We start from the raw sequence: 19,302 nt of genomic DNA, 5'->3' as shown, positions 1-19,302 counted from the left end.
GCCCTCAACTGGATCCAATCCCTCCTCTCCGGCAGAACCCAGAGGATCAGACTCCCTCCCTGCCTCTCCGAACCAACAGAGATCAACTGTGGAGTACCCCAAGGATCTTCACTCAGCCCGATGCTCTTCAACATCTACATGGCCCCCCTCGCCGCAATCGTCAGACAGCATGGGCTCAGCATAGTCTCATATGCCAACGACACCCAGCTCATCATCTCCCTCACAAAGAACCCCGAAGACACCAGACTCGGCTTCCAGGAAGGAATGAAAGACAGCTGCTTGAAGATCAACTCAGAGAAGACCAAGGTCCTCATCCTAGGACCCTCCAACTCGGCCTGGGAGAACACTTGGTGTTCCCCTGCCCTTGGGAGTCCTCCTACCCCTACAGACCATGCTAAGAACCTATGCATCATCCTGGACTCCTCCCATGACCCGCCAGATCAACTCTGTCACCTCCACCTGCTTCAATTGCCTCCGCATCCTCCGAAAGATCTTCAAATGGATAACCCCCTGAATGTAGAAAGACCGTCACCCATGCACTCATAACCAGCAGACTGGACTATGGCAACGCCCTCTACGCCGGAATCAAAAGAACCCTGCTGCACAAGCTCCAAACCATCCAGAACGCCGCAACATGACTAGTCCCAGGGACACCACGACACAAATACATGACCAAACATCTACGACACCTCCACTGGCTCCCCGTCAAGAAGAGAGTGACCTTCAAACTTCTCACCCATGCCTACAAAGCCCTCCACATTTCAGCCAGTGTCTAGCCGGATTCGCTTCACTTCCGCATTTGCGTTGCCCGAGCGAGACGTTATTGATGTGGCCACGGAATCCTATCCTCTCACCACCTTGAGACGATCATAGAATCTGTACCGTGACCTGTACTCCTGAAACCCTTAACCCGTAGGCATTGCCCTACTATTCTTGAAATTAGACTCGCGTCCTTTAGGATTTATCTGGTCTTATCACCCGTCCTAGACGCCTCCCCATTTATCCAGTTTCGTACATAGAGGCTTTTGAACATGGGCAATTTAATTGATTAGTCCTGATGATGATCCGATATCCCCTTGATATGGATCGAAACGCCGTCGACACAGTTGTCTACCTTACACATTGTATTCTTTGTATATAACATACTGTGAAGGTGACAGTAAATGTATCAGATGTTTCGCTATTCTATATTTTCCAGATAGAAACATCCTTGAAATTGCCTGAACGTCTTTCACATGTTGTCCTTACGATATGTAAGTCTCAGGATACAGGCTTGTATCCCACTGAGATTACACTTACATTTTCTGATTTATTGTTAATCATTTCAACTTATTAAAGGTGCCTCTGTCCGGCTGGACACTGGCTGAAATATAGAACCAATTTTGGCTATATTCATTGTTTTACTTATCTCTTTGTTTTCAGGGACCATTGTTTCCTGTAATATATAACCTCCCAAGGTCCCTGTCTAACTCCTTTGGGTGCCCTTGTGTTTTTTTCACATGCAAAGCCCTCCCCAACATCGTACCCAAATACCTCAATGAGAGAGTCTCCTTCCAAATACCCAAAAGGAACCTCTGCTCCGCCAACCTCGCCCCAGCAGAGATCCCCTGCACCCACAGAAACAGAGCTGGCGGACGAGCCTTCTCCTACATTGCAGCCAAGACCTGGAATGGTCTCCCAGTAAACATCAGATGCTCCCTGAATCTGCACAACTTCAGGAAGAACTTCAAGACCTGGCTCTTCAACTGAACCGAAGCTGCCCCTCCCCCTCCCAAGTGCCTTGGGACCCTCACGGGTGAATAGCCTGCTTTATATGCCCCTAATTGATTGATTGATTGATATAACATACTGTAAAAAGAGGAGTTCAGAAAGCAAAAACTGACATGGGAATCACCCCAAGATATTCCAGGTCTAACAGGCAGGAGTTAAGATCTTCTGAACTGGCTTCCTTTCCTGACGACATAGAGAAAATAATCTGCATAAGAAAATATAGTCAGACCGTGTCTTTCTGCTAGATCCGCTACCAGGCGGACATAGATATTAAAAAGCATGGGGCAGAGAGTAGATCCCTGCGGGACACCCCATGTGAGTGAGTGCGAGCTAGATGCTGTGTTGATAGAAAAGACCTGGAAGGTGCAGTCAACCAGAAAGTATTTTAGCCAAGCAAGAGCCGTGTTTTGAAGGCCACGTTGAGCCAATCCTCTGATAAGCTTTTCATGAGACACAGTGTCAAAGGCTGCACTGAGATCTAATACAATCAGTGCAGCCATCCACCCCTGTCTAGGAGTTGATGGAGGTATTCTTCGACTCCTAGCAGGGCGACGTCTGTGTTGAACTCAGCTCTGAAGCTTGCCTAAGAGGGGTGAAGGGCATTTTGGCCTTCTACATATGAGGAGAGTTGAGTGTTGACGTGTTTTTCTAAAATCTTATATAGAATTGGCAATAATGAAATGTGTCTATAATTGACCAAGTTAGAAGGGTCCAGGTGATGTTTTTTCAGCAGAGGGAATACCATGGCATGTATTCAGGCTTCGAGCAGATTGCTGCGACAATGAAAGACTAGTGTAAGACATTTTACAGAGATCCACATGGAATACACTTTCGTTATACCATAGGTTTGATATTTTGAGCACATGTGGGGCCTCATTTATGGGGTTTTGGCATAGGGCAGTGCAGCAAGACACCTTCCTGCACTGCCCTACTTCAAAGTGAAAGTGGTAGGAATGCACCATATTTATCTAATACATTGCATTCCAGTCCTTAACCCTAGCACTTACGCCATTTTGGCAGCCTATCAACAACACAGCCACGTTTGGGGAACAACCTTTACAACGCAACTTTTACAACGCACTACCTTTACAACGCATTTTTTACAACGCATAATCCATTACAACGCATGACATTACAACGCATGACACTACAACGCATTTTTAAAAACTACCTTTACAACGCATTCCTTTACAACGCATACTACCATTACAACGCATACCATTACAACGCATAATATTACACTACACTATCCAACACTTACCCTACTGTTGCACCCCCTGGAGTTAGAATAGTAATTTTTACCCCTATACTATCCAACACTTACCCTACTGATGCACCCCCTGGAGTTAGAATAGTAATTTTTACCCCTATACTATCCAACACTTACCCTACTGATGCACCCCCTGGAGTTAGAATAGTAATTTTTACCCCTATACTATCCAACACTTACCCTACTGTTGCACCCCCTGGAGTTAGAATAGTAATTTTTACCCCTATACTATCCAACACTTACCCTACTGTTGCACCCCCTGGAGTTAGAATAGTAATTTTTACCCCTATACTATCTAATACTTACCTTAAATGTAATTTAATATTATGCGTTGTAATGGTATGCGTTGTAAAGGTAGTATGCGTTGTAATGGAAATGCGTTGTAAAGGTATTTTTTAAAAATGCGTTGTAGTGTCATGCGTTGTAATGTCATGTGTTGTAATGGATTATGCGTTGTAAAAAATGCGTTGTAAGTGCATGCGTTGTAAAAGTGTGCGTTGTAACGTCATACATCCCCACGTTTGCACCATGGTGCAAGAGTAAATATGTTGTCAGCAGGATTGTTTTTGAACAGGAAAAGACACCTTCTGCACAAAATAACAACCCTGGGAGGATATTTCCTCTTTCTATGTGTGATGCAAAATTCAGCCTACTTGGAACGAGGAAATAAAGTAATTTCTCCTCATTGCATCTCCCTTGGGGAGGTGTAAGGTTTTGGCACTTCCCCTGGGGAAGCATAAAAAGCCATGGATGTTGCGTGGGAAGGCCTACCACAACGGCCATGGAATGCCCCCATATCGATAAGGCCATTCGAAGCCTTGCAAAGTAGTTTTGTGTGCCCCATGAATATGATTGTGTCATCTGCGCTGCCGGAGGGTCACAGTAAGTGACAATTCGGCAGCACAAGAGGCTCATAAATATGCCTCATGGTGTTTTGCAAACTAATTTAACTGCAGACCCCTATTCAGCTACAATTGTTGCCAGTTCGGCATGGTATGTTTCATTGTTTCATTACCGCTGATATGCCAAACGTTGTGCTATAGAGTTGGAATATGAATTCAGAACTGTTGCTATTCAGGTGACAATAGTTGCATTCGATTACATCCGAATTCAATTCTGTTCCTTCTGTGCATGTGGAAGAATCATTGTGGTACCAACTGAAACCATGTAGTAACGCAGCATCTCAGAGGTGGCATCGTACTCTTTCTTGTACCTTTGTAGTTATCAGTATTTGAGACTCTCATTTCCGTTCTACAGATTTGTTTGTTCTTCACTGTGTTCAATGTATGGCTTGTGTAGCTGTGTGTTCAGGTGTTGCAGTTGTGCTGTATGTGTTTACCTTTCACCACCCACAATAGCAGCAACTGGGGTTTCAACCCCTCCAAGATGCAGATTAGTTGTAGCAACAAGGGTTTGTTGTTTACCCTTGTATTAAACTTCTGGGTTGTTCATTTGAATGTACAGAGCACATAAATTCCAACCAGAAGGATTGTGGAATGGCGCATATTGCATTACTCTCTTTACTGTGCACAGAAAACAATTAAAAGCGATAAAAACAAAACTGATGAAAAGAGGACGGTTATAAAAAAGGCTACAGGAAACATTTGTGTTTGAAAACCAGCAGGTGGCAGCATATGACCACTATATTCATTTACTGATGCACGAATCCCAGTCGGTGTAATGTGATAAATAGAGGATCACCTGACCGTGGACTCACCCGAACTTTGACCACATGTTGTTTGTGCACACCAGTCTTTCTAGCCTCGTCTATTAAAACACACGCAACACACATCAGGAGGGACTGACATGGACCTTACTGGCTCGGGGGCGCTATTCTTGGTGACACTAATTTCGTGCATAGTTTTTCTTTCATTATGGAAAAAGAAAAGTAGACTGCCCCCGGGGCCCACCCCGCTGCCTCTCATCGGCAACATTCTTCAGATGAAACGTGGACAATTGGTGAAATCGTTGATAAGGGTGAGTCATTGTCTGATTTTCCTATAATTCCAGGAAGGGTGGTGACAGCAGGGGTAATACCTGCGCTTGTTATCTGCATCTCAGTCTCCCAACTGGTGTCTGTAAAACATTTTTGATCCAGTTTAAGTAGAGAGACCTGTGCTCTGCAGTCCCTTATGGATCAGCTAGTGATTACGAACAGCACATTAGGATGCACTGCTCTTGGTGGCAGAAACGCAAACTTCCATGTTCTAGAAATAGGTAAACAGTAGAGTGTTAACCTTCAGTTAATGATCGCAAACTTTATATTGAGTGTAAACTGCTTACACCTTCTTGCTACCATGCTTCCTTTGTAGTTTTTTGTTGTTTTTGTCTTATGGATTTTCTATTTATTCATTGAAAGCTAAACAAATGTTTTCTCTTTTTATGGAAAGTAACAACTTTAAACATTTAGACCCACTTTTAATACGCTTTGTACCAGTACAAATTAGGACAACTTAACACTTGAGCCCGTATTTACTAAGGGCTTGTGTTTCCCTTGTAATACAAGGTGATGGTAGAGCAATACAAGCCCATAAATGAGATTCAATATGCCACACAGAGCCACCTTGCATGGTTCGGCATGGCATAGTAATTGTGGAGTAACACAAGTCAGTGCACGTTGATTCCTTGCGTTACCTGTTCCTGGAAAGGCGTGCCATGGGTGGAGCGTGGGTGTTCCCTCGAATCCATCCATGGTTTTAGGAGCATTTCCAGAATTACTAACAATAGTAAACCTGAGAATGCGCACACATGCTACACCTTCCCAGTGAAGGTGAAACAAGGAGAAATATGTCTATTTCTCCAAATTACCACCTCTTTCTATGTGTGCTGCGTTCTGCAGCACACATGGAAAGAGGAAAATGCCTCTGGGGGTTATATTTGTGCAGGTAGGTGCCCACTTCTAGGCTATGTGATCCTAACAATGATGTTTATTTACCATCTCTTGCTTTTCCCAAATGTGGTTGTAAAGGCATGATTGGTAAAGGTATATGCATGGTAAAGATCACACCCCAGCACCCCCTGCCCTGAGCCCTAAAACCCCACCCCATCCCTGCAATTTACCTGCCTAAGTTCTACAAGCCATCCTGACCCACTATCCTGAGCCCTAAAACTCTGCCCCAAGTACAAAATCTACCCCAACCCCAGCCCATCTGCCCTGAGCCCTAACACTGGCCCCCAGCCCTGAAAACTGCCCCCCCCCCCCGCCCTGAGCACTAAAACTCGCTCCCCAGCCCTAAAAAACGACCTTGACCCCAGCCCCTCACCCTGAGCCCTAAAACTGACTCCCAGCCCCCAAAACGACTCTGAACCCCCACCCCTTGGCCCCACCCCTACTTACCAAGCCACGTTCCAGTCCTTCCTGTCCCGATCCTTCCTGTTCCTCTCCCTGCCCATCCGCTCTGCATCTAGAGCGCTGACTGCCTTAACCATGCATATGCATGGTTAATGCCCATGCGTGGTTAAGGCAAGTATTGTTCCGCTTGCATTGAAATGGCACACGCGGTTCAGCTTGCGTGGTAAATGCTGTGTCCCTCCTTCCTACACAAAAACAATCCTGTCTTCAATGCAGGCACCCTTGCGCCATGGTGCAAGGTTGCCTGTATTGGTGCTTGGCAGCCACTAGTGTGCGAACGCTGAGGGATAGCAGGATTGTGCCGTATCTTAGTAGATCCGGTGCTTTTCTGCTCTCTCCATTTGACACAGTGCAACAAGGTGTCTAGCTGGCCAAGGTACCCTTGGTAATTGGGGCCATATTTACCAATCTTTGATGCAACACAGAACAACAAGCATAGTTGCTAAGCTGCGTTGCTTGAAAATGAGAGAGCAGAAATATACCATATTTATAGAAATATGGAGCATTTCTGCTTTCTCCTTGTGCTGGCACACTTTATGCTGCCTAACTCCAACACAGGTACCCTTGCACCATAGTGCAAGAGTGCCTGTTACAGTCAGGATTATTTTTGTGCAGCAAGAGACACCTTCCTGCACAAAAAGAATCCTGAAAGGCATTTTCCTCTTTCTATGTGTGCTGCAAAATACAACACATGTGGAAAGAGAAATAAACATATTTATGCTTGTTAAATGTTATTCATACTTACATCCTGGCGCTGAAGCAAACTAGTTTAACCATGCACAAAGGTTGCAGTGAAAACAATGCAATTGTTGAAGAAGACCGTGCCTATGCAGTACCATTAGGAAAGACCCAGGTTTTTAATTTCTATCTAAACTGCAGAATCCTTGTTACTTCTTACTGGGGAAGGTATAGTATGTTGAAGCTTTCCCTGGTTTGCTAGATTTAGGACATCTGTGAATGCACCAAAAGCCATGAGTGGATACATAGGAATACCCAACATCGACCCATGAAACGCCTCCCAAGGTAAAATGTAATGAAACGCAGCACAGGCAACTGCGCTGCATTAGATTTCTTTACAAAGGCATGCACGCCCATGCAAATCAGGCCTTGCATCGCTTTGTTAATTCCAAATGACACATTGCATTGTCCTGCATCACCATACGGTGATGCAAAGGTGACGCAAAGACTTAGTAAATATAGGCCTAAGTATCCAGTGCAAACCGTGTTCTGCCCTGCAATCATGCCCTTTTCTCAGCACAGAACTCTTGCTATGCTGAATTTTCTCCACTTTGCGTCAAAAGAGAGTTACTTTGGCGGATCAGTTCAAACACCTGTGAGAAAGTGGCTCTGTATACACTGTTCCCAAATAGGTACAGTGTGTACAGAGTCCACAGTCCCCAGAGGTTTGGCAGAGGTTAAAGTTAGATATAACCTTACTCTCTAAAGTGGTAGCTTGGTCGAGCAGTAAGGCAGTATCAGAGGACAGTGTAAAGCATTTGTTGCACACACTCAGTCAGCAAATGGTCTAACACACTCAAGCACTGAACTCTAGGCCAATGGTTTATATGACAAATATATGGTTGTTTTATTTTAGAACCAACAATAGGTATCAAAATATACTTTCTCAGAATGATAGGCTTTAGTAAAATACTTTTGCAATATGCAATTGACTTTTGTAGGTAATAGTTACAGGGTGTTGCAATAGGCAACACAATTTCAAACACAATAATATATTGAGCTCAATGTGGGTTTTAAGTTATTTGCAATAGATAACTTTCAGGATTACTTTTCTAATTCCAGGACTAGATCCTAGATTCAGTCCTGGGACATGTCTTGAAAACAAGTGAGTAAATTCGTTTTAGTTACTGTTGTAAGTTTTAGGCAATATTTTGCTATTTTAAAAGTTGACAGAAGAAATTCCATAGGAAAACAATCAATGATTCCCTATGGGAGAAAATTCAAGTTACAGGTAAAGTATGCTCTCGTTACTTTTGTAATCCAGGGCTGGACTCCTAGGCTCAGTACTGGGACCTCTATCTAAAACAGGTAAGTAATTACGTTTTCACAGTTGGTACAATTTTTAAAGAATATTTGTAGTTTGCAAAAATCGACACTTAAAAGAAATTTCACGGAAAAACAGTCAATGTTTAGTTCAGGATCGGATCTGGGTTTCAGCGCCGGGACGCCTCATTGCCGGGGCAGCTGTAGCGCTTCACCAAAACATTAAGATAATGATTTCCTATGGAAGAAAATTGGGTTAGTAGTAAGTACGGTTGTGAGTACTTTTCAGGGTCAGTGCGGGGCACCAAGATCCAGCACTGGGATCTCTCCTAATAGCAGGTGAGTATTTCCATTTTCGTTACTCGGTTGATTTTAGGTGAATATTTTACGTTTTAGAAACTCCACACTTAGAAGAAATTTCAGAAGAAACCAGTCAATGTTACCCCTGGGGATGAAAATTGGGTTATCGGCTTTTGGGTAAGTACTCGACTGGCAGCGATAAGGTTCTGGGCACAGACCCATGGGTCTCCCAGGGTCAGATTGGTACAGTTGTTACACCCTCAGCGGCACTGGGGCGGTCGGATACAGAGTGCGTTAGGCCCAATTTTATCCTATGGGAGGCAGGGGGGCCTTGGTTGGTGGCTGCTGACTAGCAGGCCACGCGGCTGTAGGAGCTGGGCTCCTGGTCACTTGCTCAGGGCAAATGGGGAAGTGGGTAGGAGTTACACTGCCAGGGCCACTCGGGCGACAGGGTGCAGGGTGCTTTTGAGCCTTTGGGCGCTCAATGGATTTCAATGGCAAAGCTCCAGGATGAACAAAGGCTGCAAGCTCGGGGACGAAGATTCTTCAGGTGCCACCACCACTTCGAGAGGTAAGTTGGGTAGTTGGAGGATAGGTAGGTACCCAGTAGTTGGACACAGGGGGCCGCAGGGCGCCGGGTGCAGGGGTGCCTTTTGGTGTCAGGAAATCTTACCCTCTGTTGATCGCAGTTGGGGGGTCCCTGGTTGTGAGGCTGCAGGCATCGTCATGAGCGTTGAGGTGAGTCCTTGGGTGCCGGATTCGGAGTCACAGTTGCCGGGGGGATATCCTCGGGGTCTTTGTCCACTCCAGCACAGGCCAGGCTTGGCGGGTGCAGAGTGTGCAGGGTTCGCGGTTCCGGGCTGATGCCAGGGGTTAGAAACTTGCTTGAGAAGAGCCACTGCTCATGGGAGTCCCAGATGCTCAGAGTCACAAGGTAGCCAGGTCCTCTGGGGTTTGTGAGGTTGCTGGCCACAAGCGGTGCTGGGATTTAGCAGGAGCAGGTTCGAGGGTCGACAGGCCAGAAGGGCTGGGGCCAAAGCAGTTGATGTCTTCCTCTTCTTAGCAGCTGCACGTTAGGTCTTCTTTCTTCTTGCTCTTCTTTGCTTTTTTGGAATCTGAAATCTCCAGAAAGAAGGTTCAGGGTGCCTCTAAATACTAAATTTAGGGGCGTTACAGGTAGGTAAAGGGCAGGGACCAATGGGTTCCTGCCCTGGGGTGGGTACACCCCCTATCCTGCCACTCTCCTGTGGGAGGGGGGCAGTAGCCCAGTCCTGATTGGGCAGGGCTTCCCATCTTCAAGATGGCGAGTGCCTGGAGATGTGCTTCACCACGCCTCCCCCACCTGAGGGGTGGGGTTGGCAGGATGGCACATCCCCTGTCCTTACTTGGGGTTTCCAGCCAGTCTTCCTGCCAGAGTGGGGGTCAGAACCGGTGGGGGCCAGTTTGCTGGGTACAGCAAGTGGCCTGGAGAAGCTCACAAAGGTGGCATGCCTTTGAAGCTTCCCCCTGCTCATCCTGGGGGAGGAGACCTAGCACCTCGCCCAGGATGTGCATTGTTGCAGGCCCAGGAGAGCGGGGACTCTCCACCCAGTGTCCAGCAACATGTCAGCTGTGTGGCAGCCTAGGCAGCCTCCCAGACCAGACGTGGATTGTAGGTTAGGTTTCAGGGGGCATCTCTAAGATGCCCTGTTTGGTAGTACTTTGTACATTAAATCCCACACTGGCATCAGTGCAGGTTTAATGTGCTGAGAAGTTTGATACCAAACATCTCAGTCTTCAGTGTTGCCATTGTGGTGCTGTGGAGTTCTTGTTTGACGAACTCTCTGCACCATATACTCTTAAATGGCAGCACTGCACTTACAGTGCCCAAGAATGGACCTGGTTACTGTAGGGGCACAGGGCTCATGCTCCTGTGCCCACACCACTGGCATAGGGCACCCAGCTAGAGGGGTGGCTGATGTATGCCAGGGCAGTGTAGGTTGTGGGCATGGCACACAGGGATGTGTGCCATGTCAACTCTTTGTTTTGCCCTGCACCCAGAACTCAGCCTGAAAGGGCAATGTGGTTGTGTTAGGGTACAGGGCCTCTAAGGGTGGCACAATAAGTGCTGCAGCCCTTAGAGGCCTTCCCTGGTCACAAGGCCCTGGGTACCTAGGGTACCATTTACCAGGGGCTGACAGGTGGCCAGGGTTTGCCAATTTGGGATTGTAGGTTTTAGGAAGGAACATAGGCCCTGGACACCTGATTGGCAGGAGTCCAGGGCACACTCAGTCAAAGTACATTCAGCAATTCAGCAAAAAGTGGGGGCATACCATGCAAGAAAAATGGCACTTTGTCACAACACCCACAAGGTTTGAAGCAAAATCCAATCTACAAAGATAGCCAGACTGGTCATTGCATCAAACATAAACGCCTTATTTAAATAGGCTTTAATAATGGCAAATGTGTTTATTTCTAAAAAAGAAAAAAACAATGAATTGCATGATGCTGCAGTGTGTGAGCGTATAGACATAGGAACATGGGAAATTGTAGTGAAAAGTGTTTGTTTCCAGTAGAAGTCCTATGCTAGATAGAACACACTTACCTCTGCTCCATGGTATACATAAAAAAAGGCCTGATCTGTCTTTATGTGCAGACTTCTCCACCCTGACTGTGGATTCTACACAGTCATAAACTTACTACTAACTCATCTGTGAAAACCAAAGAAAGAGTAAACTTACACAAATGTGCAATTTCACCGTTGTGAATCTGGCCCTCTATGTTTAATCGGCAGGTGCTTGCCCCATTACACGAGTATGCTAAAGTAATTCAATAGCCTAAACCGTTAACATCATTGGTAGCTGCTAAGAGACCAAGGGCCATATGTACAACGAAGTGGCCAAGCGTGTCGTTAGCCTCCTGGGCTTAATGACACGCTCTGCCACTTGGGCAACGCAAGGCTGCACCATATTTACAAGAATCTGGTGCAGCCTTGCATTTCCCCCTGCGAAGGTGCTAAGTATCACAACTTAGCGCCAACACAGGCACCCTTGCACCAGAGTGCAAGGGTGTCTGTGTGTAGGGGAGGTTTGTTTATGTACAGGAAGGTGCCCCTTCTTGCACATAAACAATCCTAAAATGCCCTGTTGTAACTTTCATGTGTGCTGCTTCGGGCAGCACACATGAAAGTTACAAAATTGCATTTTTTAAAAAGGTTTGTTAATGTACAGGAAGGGACACCTTTCTGCACATAAACAAACCATGGCATTTTGCTTTTTCCATGTGTGCTGAACAAGGCAATGGAAAAAAAAGGAGAAATAATGCATTTCTCCTCTTTTTGCCATCTAAAGATCAGGATTTTCCTGGTCTTAATTTTGGCGCTGCCTCCTATGTACGCCATCCTTGTACATAGGGGTCAGCGTCAAATACAATGGGTGTTGCTCTGCAACGCCCACCACAACACCCACTGCACGCCCCTTTCACGCTAAGCATAGCGTGAAAGGGTGCCTTGTACATAAGGCGGAGCCCCTATCGCCACGGGAACATCACAAAAAGTGACGTTCTCCTGTCGATAGGGGCTTGTACATATGCTCCCAACTTGCAATTGTGCATTGATTAACTTTGTGAAGTTGCATGATCAACGCATTTCTGTGTCATAATACTTGCCGTTTTAGGGCCAGGCTCAAATCAAATATAAGTAAGAGTAAAAGACACTGAACTATTCTATTCTGCCTTCTAGCACTCAATCACAATTCGATTTTAGATTTTGTATTCTGGATGTTCCTATATTATGCGACGGGACCAGTGCAGATAGGCCTAGTTTGCCATTTTAAATTATAAGGACCTTCTCTGTCAATATCTGTGGCCAAAGGTGTATGGTTAAATAATGTGATAGTTCTGTGTATCTTACATGAGTGACCATTCATGGTCATGCTTGCAGAGGAAGACACATGGTAGCATATGAAAGATGGGAGCTAAAGGGTCCACAACAAAGGATGCATTTCTAGTGACACGTAGAACATGCGTTACTGATTGTTCTGTGAAAGGAGAGGCCATCCTGGAACGTAGTTATTTGAAAAACAGGAGGTCCTTCAAAAGCAATACAACATGTGATAAATATAGACCAGAATCGGCTCTATATTGCTTGAACAATGCCCAGCCGGGCATTGAAGTTTTAATAATCAAATAGAATTATTTTCTGACATATAATAGAATGAAGAGTGGGACACAGTCCTGTGTCCTAAAAAACTGAACAAAAGGTACAGACAGTCACATAAAAGAAACATACATCAGGCTGAAGAATGAAGCTTTTTGCCAATTTGAGATACAAGAGCAAGCTTTCTTAAAGGTACAAAGTCATGCACAATTTTTAACAAATGCGTTTAAAATGCATGTTTGTACATGGGGTCGACGACGTTTCGATCTATTCAGAAATTACATAGATCATCATCAGGACTAGAAGGAATAAAAAGCCTGATTAAACAATTCCTGTGGGAGATGGAAAAGGAAGAAAAGGAGAAAGGAGAGGTAAATTAAACCTATTAACTCTGAGAAGAATCAATGGTGCCAGTTACCATGCACGGCATGCCATACGTGAGGAACACAGCAAGTGGTTGGTTGGCGCGAAGGAATTTGTGTTTGTGAATTAACTGGTGAATTTTGCCTGAATAAACGAAGCGAGACAGCGCATTCATATTGTAAGTTGCAAAAAGTGCGCGTGAATGATTAGCAAGGGTCCGTAATGGGGCGTGTGGTCGACCGTGCGAAGAATTGTACGGTGGGCTAGTATCCTTGCCGTGCGAAGAATTGTACGGTGAGCTAGTGCATGATCGGGTTAGCCGAGCAGTCAATCGGACGTGAGGACTACGGTGAGCCGGTAACGTCGTGACTAAAAAGGCAAAGAAATGGCGCGAAACTAACCCAATTCCGGAGACGAATCGCCTCTATAGTAAGTACAACCAATTCCAGTGGTTATGCGGATAAATCGGCCAGAATTATACCATGGCTATTAAGCTGGAAACTAAAAACGGGAAAAAGTTAAAACCGGGACTCCCCAATGCGGGAGGGGCAGAAGGAGGGGAGGGAGGGACTCACCAGTTGTAAGCTCCAGCTTGTTGTGGGAATTAAAAGTACGACCAACTACCCAACAAAACGGCCTGAGGATCCAAGGTCCGCCTGTGGAAAGACGTAGCGTGGGAATTAGGAGTGAAAGTAACAAGGTCGAGGACGACAAACCTCACCGGCTAGAGCACTTACCAGTGTCAAGGGGGATTTGCACGATCGCCAGTTGGTAGTGCCTGCCTAGGCTTGTCGGTATAAGAAAGCCACAGGAGACACGTGACAGCCAGGCCTAGGTCATGTGATAGGAAGTGCCGGCTGCGCAGGGATGTAATTCGATAAAGTGAATAGACGGCGGACATGTTGGGTCAGTGGTGTGTGATTCAAGTAATTGGAAGGAACAGAAAGAGAATAGGTAAAACCTTACAAGGTTAAATAAATACAATAACAATTTGCCGCATTTTGCACAGGCAAGGAACCAGTAACAGAAAACTCTGAAAACAATTATTTGGAACAAAGATTTCGGAAGCGTCTAAATGAGAGAGAGCCAGTCCTCATTCCTGTTTAGACCATTGCGGATGGTATCAAGTAGAATAATGAGTTTCAGTTCTTCTTTGTTCAGGATTTGGGCCAGATCGCCCCCTCTTGGTGGCAGCTTGATGACTCGTAGAACAGTCCATTTGATGTCCTTGTCCTGGTGATTAGCCTGTTGGAAATGTTCAACCAGTGGTGCATTAGGAACATTACAGCGAATCCTGCTGCGGTTTTGACCAATCCTCGTTTTAATCTTCTGGGTAGTCTGCCCTATATAGTTTTTCTTACAAGGGCACTGAATCAAATAAATCACATTACATGTGTTGCAATTTGAGAAACCATTGGAATTAATAGTAATTTCACCAAAGGAAAAGGATTTACCTTCTAAGGTTAGATCACATAAATTACAATTACCACATTTCGCGTGTCCCAGTAATGGCGTGAGACCCCAACATGCATCAAGAGTTGTGGGTGATCCTGGAACGTAGAGCCCTTGCACGATGGTCCTACCACCCTGACTGTGAGAGTGCAGGATTCTTGCTACCTGGAATACTTTGTGGTATCGGAAAGATGTTTACACGTTGTGGGCATTACACATAAACTGTGACATGAAATTGAAGTTGTTGCCTCATTGATAGCTGCCTTGTTCTTGTTGATATTGAGGGGGTCTAGCTAAATTTGTTATTGTCTTTTTATTTATTAATCTAATGCCCTCTTGAGCTCTAACAAGATACTAAAAGTCATCAGAAGACAGTACACTGACAGAACATGCATGGAAATGTGCCAAATGTCAGTTGTAAAAATAGTATCTAATGTTAGGAGAAAGCTTACAGTAATCACAAGACTAACCAGTAACATTGAGACTCCACCCTTGGGTTTTGGGGGAGGCAAGATGGTGGCCGAACCCTTGTGTGAGTGAGCTCTTGTAAACGTGCCCCTCCGGTACCCCCCAAAAGAAGAGTGTGGCTGAACATGGAAAACGGGGAAAAATAGAGAAACAGATAGCGGGAAATGCTGTGGGACTTACTCATGATTCAGTGCTTTGTGGCGTGTGGCTCCCGATTCACACATCTGTGCTCTCGTCTGGTCTGGCGGCCGGTCCGAGGAACTTTGCAGCAGTCAGCTTAGGGCCGGGATCAGTTTGCAGCCCTGGAAAGAATGCCACCGAAGAACAGCAGGAGCGGGAATATGTGCGACACAGGAAGAAATACTGCCCTGGGCAAGCTCCGGAAACCGCCCAGGGAAAACAATGACATGGAGCAGCTGGGGTGTTGGTGGCACCGGTAAAAATGTTAGTCCCGCAATCTTCTTGGTGGCCAAGAAGGGTAGGAATTTGGACCAGGAAAGAGATTCCACAGAGAAGGTAGCTTCAGAAGAGGTGAGCCAGGGGAACACAGGAGCTCCGGGACTGAGTATGGAGAATGTGGAGCAAGGGGGTCAGGATGACGTTCTGGGCAATCCCCCGCCAAATACTTCAGGGGTTGATGGGCTGAGAGGGAAAGAATCACAGGCTCTGGCACAAGATATAATGAGTGGGACTGTGTCAGAGGCAGGGTCTTTAGCCTCGGCACACAAAAGACAATAATCAGTGGCTATTAGTGTTGCAGGGGACAAGTTGCTAATACTAGATGGTAATGCTGGTTGAAACCCGCCGGACATTGATGATATCGGTGACCCCTTCTTCTCACTCTCAGACCATTCTAATTCCTCAGGGGCTGAGTCGCTGCAGGTATCTGAAGACCCTCCCGGAAGTAGGCGATGGAGCGAAACCAGTAGCATATGTCAGGAAGAGGAGACCCTGGGAAGGCATAGCATGGTATCTGGCTCCGGGACAGACCAAAAAAAATTATTACCCTCTATATCATCCTTACCACACGTACCTGGAAGGCCCGCTGACCCTGCTCAATCTCCGAGGACAGAGCAGGTTAACACTGCCAATTCTTGGAGCCTATCAGGAGGGGGGTCCGGGACAAGACCAGAGCACCTCAGTAGAACTTCCAGGTGATATTTCACTGGCAGTTATATACGAGCCAATGATGTCGCACAGAGAAGAAAGTCAGGCTCAAAGTAAAAAAAAACCAAGGCACTTGTCGAAAACTGCAAAATTCATGAGATGATGAGATGACTATGCAGAAATCAGCTACGGAAGCACTGATGACACAAAAGAGCAATATCTCATGGAATCTCGAGGACATGGAAAATCGCCTCCGCTGCAATAATATAAGAATTCTTGGTGTGCCTGATGGGGCTGAAGGCTCAGACCCCCGGAAGTATGTTGTGAAACTTTTTACAGAAGCCCCAATGACACAATGGATTCAGGACACGGAGATACAACATGCCCATTGGTTCCCTTTTCAGCTAAAGAATCAGGCGGGATCAAATCAATCCACTATAAGACCTAGAGCTATATTGATATGTCTATCTAATTTCCTATCTAGACAGGCTCTATATGATTTGGCAAGGCCAGACAGACAGAGAAGGGGTGCTAGGTGTGAGTTTTTCGTCTGCCCGACAACTGTCATGCTACTGTGGAAAAAAGGTGGCAGCTCAGGCAGCTAATTAATCCTTTTCAGGGCAAAGACGCACAAGCATTTCTACTAAATCCGGCTAAACTAAAAATTATATATAAGGACAAGACGAGATTTTTTTACATCAAACCCTAGGGGAAGGATAGTTTAAATGGCTGGTTGCTTGCTAATGTTTGCAGAAAAATCTAAGTTTCTTTTTAGATAGGGTATTAACTTCTCAAATTTAAACTAAGCTGTGCTTTAGATTTATGCTTTCAGTTTATTCCCCCATGGTTAATTGTTTCTTCCTACTTTATTAAATATGTCATGGTTTGGGGGGCTTAGTGAAATGGGAGGAGAGGGGGGACAGGTGCCACTACGAGGCTCTCCATCACTGTAGATCGTTGGGTCTATCAGCCTCCATGGGTGGGAGGACAGGGGGGCTTCCGCTGGTAGAGGAGGCAATCGATGGGAGGTGGGGTGGGTTTTGGGTTTGGGGAGGGGGGCGGCTACCACGGGTGGTGGGGTATGGAGGGTGAAAATTGTAAATAAACAATAGCTAGTGTAGAACTAATATAAGGAAAGGTGACAATCCTATGGGAGAGAGGGTGTGTCCGCAGCAGTGTTAAACCAGCTTAAAGATGGCTGCTCTTTCTGCTCTATCTATATGTACATTTAATGTGCTGGTACTTAATGAAAGGGGTAAACAGCAAAGAGTGGCACGAGAAATTCGAAATATCTCCCCTGGTGTGGTTTGTCTCAAAGAGACACATGTTCCATGGAATAAACGGAATGTATTAAAGGAGATGGGGTATGAGCTGTTGGTCTGTATGTCGCAAGGTCCTACTACCAGAGGTGTGGCTATTCTCTCTCAGAATAGTATACTAACAGTAATTAAAAGTCTAGCTGATAATTATGGCTGTTGGGCTATGATTGAGTGTGTAGCTGCTAACGAGAAATTTACAATATGCTCCGTATATGGATCTAATAATGATGAAACTCAGATTATTGAATATCTGAATACAGAACTGGCTACTTGGGCGTCGCCCTTGATACTGGTGGGTGATTTTAACATCCAGTTGGGGGAAGTGACCCAGGGGTTGGAGGGAGATAGATATTGTGGCAGGAAATCCAAGGTCTATAAGGCGTTAACACAGCGTATCTATGAACATGGTTTAGTTGATGTATGGCCCAGGCTGAGACATCTAGATCCAGGATATACACATTATTCTTGCCCACATCAAAAGTTAGCCAGACTAGACTACTTTTTTGTCACCAAATCCTATTTAGTAGATGAACACATACAGATTTTTCCCTGAATAACCTCGGATCATAACCCTGTTCTTTTAAAACTTACAATGCATGGCCTGGTACGTTCTTGAGGGACATTTTCCTTCGATAGGAAACTATTATTAAATGAGGAATTAATTTGTCATATACAACAATGGTTAATTCAATTCATGGCCATAAATTGGAATTCTACGAAATGTGGCATAGTCTGGGATGCTATGAAAGCAGGGCTTAGGGGAGAGATACTCAGCTTCGGGCTACATATTCAAAAACAACACAGGCAACGTCTACTGGGTTTATATGATAATCTCCAACATGCAGAATATGCCCTGATAGAGGCGGTCCAGAGGAAACTAGATACTGCACAGGCACAGACGGAAGTTGCTTGCTGTAAAGCCAGCCTAAATGAGGAGTGGGCTAGAGACATAGCAAAGAAATACCATCTCTTCAGGAAAGAGTGCTATGAGTTTGAAGAGGTAACTGGTAGATGTTTGGCCAAAAATATTAGATGCAAAGAGGTTAAAAACTCTATCACGGCAATTGAAGATTCAACAAGCAAAATAGCAGAAACACCGGAGGAGATCATGGAGGTATTTTGGGCTTTTTATGAGGGGCTATATTCTGAGAATATTAATAGCCATGAGAGACTGTAAGAACTCTATAAGGATATGTACAGGAAAATGTTAAATGAAGAGGATCAGAGAGCTCTAGAGGAACCGATTACTTTAGAAGAGTTTGTTAAAGCTGTGGGTTCATTAGCAACAGGGAAGGCTGCTGGTCCCGATAGGCTCCCGCTGGAAATAAACAATATCTTGTTAGCAGAGATACAATCAGATATGCTAACAGTATTCCAGGAAGCACAGAAGGGGGACGCCCCTGCATCGTGGAATGCAGCCAGTATCATCATCTTTTTAAAAAAAGATAAAACACCCACTTTACCAGGGTCGTTTAGACCAATCTCACTAATAAATTGCCATGGGAAGATCTAAGCAAAAATACTGGCCACACGACTCTCTCGAGTGATTACGCACTTAGTCTCGGTCCACCAGCATGGGTTTATACCAGGGAGAGGCAAGGTCAACCATATAGGCAGAGTTACTTCATTGTTAGACTCTGCCAATGTACGGAAGGTGCCATGTGGAGTGATTTTATTGGACACAGAGAATGCGTTTGACCGTGTCTCCTGGAAATTCTTATGGGCAACAATGCGGTGGCAAGGCTTGGGACCCGGTTTTATCCAG

The 19,302-nt window shown here is 45.4% G+C and overlaps 1 protein-coding gene across 1 annotated transcript in view; it reads left to right on the top strand.

The window, feature by feature from the left end:
* The first annotated feature begins 4,801 nt into the window (after positions 1-4,801).
* The window catches only part of LOC146798095 (cytochrome P450 2G1-like), an 899,064-nt gene continuing 884,563 nt past the window's right edge, over positions 4,802-19,302 (top strand). The window contains exon 1 of the mRNA XM_085625314.1: positions 4,802-5,017. Within this exon, the coding sequence (XP_085481440.1) occupies positions 4,847-5,017 (171 nt within the window). The 5' untranslated portion in view covers positions 4,802-4,846. The remainder of the gene's footprint in view (positions 5,018-19,302) is intronic.

Source organism: Triturus cristatus, chromosome 9 (assembly GCF_964204655.1).
Source record: "Triturus cristatus chromosome 9, aTriCri1.1, whole genome shotgun sequence".
Classification (NCBI taxonomy): Eukaryota; Metazoa; Chordata; class Amphibia; order Caudata; family Salamandridae; genus Triturus; species Triturus cristatus.
The sequence above is the reverse complement of the archived record's forward strand: the minus strand, read 5'-3'. Positions and strand labels throughout refer to the sequence as shown.